Source organism: Juglans microcarpa x Juglans regia, chromosome 7D (assembly GCF_004785595.1).
Source record: "Juglans microcarpa x Juglans regia isolate MS1-56 chromosome 7D, Jm3101_v1.0, whole genome shotgun sequence".
NCBI lineage: Eukaryota > Viridiplantae > Streptophyta > Magnoliopsida > Fagales > Juglandaceae > Juglans > Juglans microcarpa x Juglans regia.
The window spans coordinates 2,230,425-2,235,937 of NC_054606.1; the positions used below are offsets into that span (position 1 = coordinate 2,230,425).

The 5,513-nt window shown below is 32.0% G+C and overlaps 1 protein-coding gene across 1 annotated transcript; it reads right to left on the minus strand.

Annotated features, from left to right (window-relative positions):
- Positions 1–1,213: 1,213 nt before the first annotated feature.
- Positions 1,214–2,120, minus strand: LOC121238502 (ethylene-responsive transcription factor 13-like). The gene has a single exon (XM_041135400.1). The coding sequence runs from the start codon at positions 2,009–2,011 to the stop codon at positions 1,382–1,384; it is 630 nt and encodes a 209-aa protein (XP_040991334.1). The 5' UTR covers positions 2,012–2,120; the 3' UTR covers positions 1,214–1,381.
- Positions 2,121–5,513: the final 3,393 nt, after the last annotated feature.

Consider the following 5,513-nt stretch of genomic DNA (forward strand, 5'->3'; position numbering starts at 1 on the left):
TGGAAGGAAAAATAAATTATTTTTAAAAATTATTTCCCGAAAGGTTTAAAATCTTATTTCCAGATTAAAAAAAAAATCATAACAAAGAATTATTAGATATATAGATAACTTGTTCATTTGAGAACTACTCTCATGATCAGGTTATATATAAAGTTAGAATATGCAAGGTTGTTTTGAAGGTAAAAAAATAGTAATGATAATAATGAAATAAAATTCACCCTTTTTTGAACCACGCGAGAAGCTGAAAGGCAACAACTAACGTAAAAGAACGCGGACTACAAATTAGTTGATCATGAACTCTAATATGGTATTGTTGATTTTAGCTTTATATATATATATTTTTATTATTTTACGTAGTTTCTAAATTTCATCAACGCGCGTGTTTCTAAATTTCGGTGATTGCTTGCATACATACATGCATAATAGAGGTTTATAAAAGTCAAAAGGTTTCCCTTATAACTTGGGATCTGGAACTGTGAGGAGGTCATTCCCAATGTCAGACCAGACTATAAGTGCCAGCCCACGAGACATTAAGATAAGATGGATCGGGCCAAGAAGTCTAGAAAGAAGCAGCAAAGTAGCACGCACGAGACGTGAATCTTAAGTCAGAAATCCTGACATCACTAAGGGCTGACAATACATATACGCAGGGTCAAGGACAACCCTAGTCCCTGAACACCGAGCTAGAAGGTGGAAGCCTCAAGCCAAGACCACGCTGCATTTAATGAAGGTTGGAGATGGACAAGCCACAACATGAACCTTAGGTTGTCAGCGGTTGCCACAATCAGGCATAGATGGCCTATCGCGTGGCAGAACGTTAGAAGAGGACACGACCTGAGTATGGAGTGATATCGCCACGATCGACTTGCCAGAGGATCATTCTGACCAGGTATATATGCCCCTCTCGCTGGGGCATAAAACTCTCTAAACACTTTTATTTGAGCTCCATTAAATCATAGACTGAATACCTAAGTTGACTTAGGCATCAAAGGTAGGGGTGAATACATAAAAAAATAAAAGATTTCTCACATCAAAGAAAAAATACATAAATATTGTAAGTTTGGGATGCGGCGGTAACGAGGGGACGAGCGGCAAGAGAGAGCTAAGATATATACATAAATCAAATTATAACATGTAAAAAGTATATGCTATAAATGACTTTAAATAACAATATCCTAATTTTAATACCTTCCTCCATTTGATTATTATTTTGCAACCAATCCTAATTTATAACATAATCTACCATGCATTTTCCCCTATGTACATATCCTTTCTACTTGAAATTAAAGCCCACCGGCTATATATAATATACTTTAGTCAAATATATATGGAATGGTAGCTAGTGAGAAATTAAAGCCAACTAGCTAGCTAGTAGCTCGTCTTATTTTGCTAGTGGCCGTGCGCTTCCAAGAGTATCGGACGATGGAGGCGGACAACGGTTCCGGCGAGCGGAGTTTGAGGTCACTCTGATCGGCTCCCAATCGTTGCCGATCAAGTGCGGAAAATTGAGCTTAGCCTTCGAACCACGTGTCTTGAAAGCAACTCGGTCATATGCCAAAGCCGCATCCTCAGCCGTCTGGTACGTTCCGAGCCACACCCTCACACCGCTCTTCGTCGGATCCCTTATCTCCGCCGCGTACTTTCCCCACGGCCTCCTCCTCACCCCCCTGTAAAGCGGTGCGCGGGCGCACTCACGCGCCACAGCCACTTTGCTTCTCGTTCCCCGAGGCTTCGACTCGACGGTGGTTGCCGACGTTAAATCAAGTTGATTCGACGAAACCACCGCCTCCTGATAGGTATTGTCGTCCACTTTCAACGCCAACGTCGCGGTACTAGTGCCCCAACTGTCATTAAGAGAAACGTTGCTAAAGCTTGTAGTACTAGTACTAGTCCGACAAACCACCTCAGCGTTTTCGAAACTCATCGCCGAGTGAAAACTGATCCCGGTAGTTTCGGAATCACCGAGAAGGTACCGTCGAACCGATTCGAGGACAGCCAAGTCCGAGTTCATGATCTTGCCTGGCCTGCAGTTATGTTTGCAATTTTTGTGTTTAGGTTTCTTTCTTTGATCTGTAGGTAGCTCTCGTAAAGGTTTCTTTGCAGGGCGTTGAAGATTTATAGCGAAGATTTTCATGAGATGCAATAAATGTAAACTTGGAAACTATATATAAATTATATGGAAGGAACAAGTTGCTGCGCCCAAGTGTAGTGATTAGAAAATAAAAATAAAAAATAAAAAACAAAAAGTGGCCAAGTGGACAGCTAGCGTACGTACGTATAACCTGAGTTTATATATATGAGCATCCACATTTACCTCACCAAATGAGAAAATTAGTTAAATTTTATATAATTAATGTTAAAAACACCACACATTAGATTGTTCAAATCTAAAATAAAATAGATTTCTACTATAATGATTGGTTAAAGACGGAGAACCACAATTAATTTATCAAACATTAAAATACTAATTTCTCATTCCAAATAAAAATACTATTTAGTTTGTAATTAAGAAATTTAGATAGAAATTTAGATGAATTTAATCAAATATTTTTTGTTATTACATTAAACGACTTTTGAAAATATGATTTTTTAATATTAATTTAATTAGAATATAATTATTATTAATATTAAATTGGTAGAATTATAAAATGTGATACAAATAAATTAAATAAAAAATTATTAATTAATAATATTTTATTATTATATAGAGAGTGAATGGCTAATCCAATGTGTGGATTTAATTTAAATAGAATAGGTAAATATAAAAAAGTATGATATTGACTAAATTTTAAAGATACATTTAACCAAGTCAATGAGAATGCTTCAAGAGAAGTAGAGACATAAAGAGTTTATATAAAAGTAAATAATTCATAAATTGACGTGATTTCATATAATCTATTAAATTTACTTAATTAAATATAAAGATAACTTTATAATTTGGTATACCATAACAAGACCTTTGCCGGTTTATTTTTATGTAATTCTCTTGTGATTAAAATATTTTTTTTATATATAAATTATTAATTATAAGAGTAGCAAAAACAACAAAATAGATAGACATGCATCCGGCCGGACGGCCAGTTGATCGTCCGAAAAATGAAAAATAATAAATTACCACTGGATTGATCGAGTTTTTTTATTCTCTTTTCTTAAGTACTAGCTAGTACTTCTTGTTAGTGCTTAATCAATGAAATTATCACTGCATGCTCTCTTAATTTCCTTCAATATCGCATGATGCATGCATGTGATGCAGAAATTTAGCTAAATATTAATATATACGATATATAGTCTCTTAATTTGACGTACAATTCATTCAATTCGTTGCTAAAGTCCATCGAGGAAATCTGGAAATCGTTGTAAATATATATTATATATCATTGCAACTATCATTTTGTAAGGAAATTTTTTCGTTACAATTGCATCTATTTATAAAGAGAAATAGAATTTCGTTGTAAAAAGGATATAGTTTAGCATGGAAAAAAAATTCCTTACAAATAATGGTTCCCAAAACCCATTAGCACTGTTATAGTGTTGCCATGCATTTTGTACAGAGAAGAAAGCGAGAGGGCTGGGAAGAAAGCTTCGTTTCGAATTATAATTCATCTTAACTCATTATTATAATTTTTTAAAATTTTAATATAAAATATAATAAACAATTCAATTTTTTTAAATTTTAAAATAATTATAATATTAAAATATAATATTTTAATAATATTTTATCATTTCAACTCAACTCAACTCAATTTAACTCCCTTCGTAATTTAAAGGTGGAGTGCAGGGTACGATAGCTTTATTGTTAAAATTAATTAAAGGTCCCCTTAGCTGTGGTCTAGCCAATAGTACTTGAGACATTTTTGTTTTATTATTATGGGTACCTCTACAGCCACGTTGGGGCGTTCCGCTACTTCATTTTATATATTTTTTAATTTTTTATATGTATTTTTTAAATATTTATATATATATTTTTAAAAAATATACAATATTATTAAAAAAATACTTACTTCATTATTAAGTAAAAAAAAAAAAAAAACTCGACAATAACCCTAATAGGAAGAGTAGTATTTTCCTTTTATTATTATTATAGAGTTGATTTTTAATTTTGAAATTTCAATTTAAAAAAATTCTTCTTATTGATTATTATTCATCATTCTAGATCTTAAAAAAAATTTTACATTTATAAAAAATATTTTTTTATTTTATAAAAAAATTATAAATATAAGATATGAGAGTGGATAGTTAGTAATTCTCTTCAATTTATGTGAGGATGGAGACTTTTTGCTTAGTCGGACACCCGACAAAACATTAAAGTTCAAACTCTGGGATGGATAAGTTTATAAAAGTAAGAATTTATAAAGTTCTCATTCAATTAGGTACTGGTCATGTCTATAAAGGCTTGAATACTTAATTAAATGAATGATTTAATTACTATTATATATGTATATATATGTTTACTCGAGAAATGCTAAACGAAATATCCTCATGATCTCACTGGCTAGCTTCCATCAATTAGATGAGTACTAGTACTATTACGTGTTCATATATTTTTACTTTCAATTTAATTTATTTATAATATTTAATTTGTTAATTTTTTTTTTTAAATTTAAATATTAAATTTTATAATTTTTAACGTATCGATAATTTTATAAAACTGGCCCCTAGCTAGCTAGCTAGCTAGCTTATAACTCGAGGTCTAACATGTAAAGTTGAAATGTTACGATTCTAGAGTTTTAGGCAGGTTTGTAAAAGTCAAAAAAGCTTCCCTTAATTACTTATAAGGTTCCAATTTCCAAATGACGACGTTTGAAATTAATGCTATCATGATTCCATGCACTTAATTAAATTATCTAAAGTAATAATTAATGGCGGTTCCAACATTTTAATTAATTACTAAGTGCAAATTGTATATACATATATAAGTAGTACTATACTGCCTACAAAAATAAAAAAAAGTTGTACTATACGTTCTTCATCACCTTCGATCTAGGTAGCTAGCTAGCCAGCCAGCCAAGTTGGCCGTTGACCATTTTCGATCTTGTTGGTATTAGCCGGCCTATTATTTCTTTTAATTTGTCCCAATTAATTCTATTAGTTCTTCTACGGACAGTCAGCTGCTTACAACAGCTGTGCAGTCGTTGCCACACCAACCAAATTATATAAAAAAAAAATATTGAGACGACAGATCTTAGAATAGTCTTCCAAATTTTTTTCTACAAACTAGATATTTTTGTCTTCTTCCCTCCATTTTTCACTAGTTTTGAGCAAATGAGTGAACATATCTGCACTCTTTCTATTTCATGGCTTTCTATGACTCTTCTTCAAGAGTAAAGAAATTGCAAAACAAAAAATTATAGTATAAAAGGGTTGATTGCAAAATTTGTGAAGGATTTGTGCAAATTGATTTGTTCTCTTCCTCTCACTCAATTCGTAAACCCATATTTCGGCACATGCATCGTGGTAAAAAGTTTTCTTTTTTCTTGTTTACAATTTTTCTTTATTGATTGTTTAACATTTAT

Coding starts and splice junctions, on each gene's coding strand:
- LOC121238502 (XM_041135400.1), bottom strand. CDS start 2,011: ATGAACTCGGACTTGGCTGTCCTCGAATCGGTTCGACGGTACCTTCTC.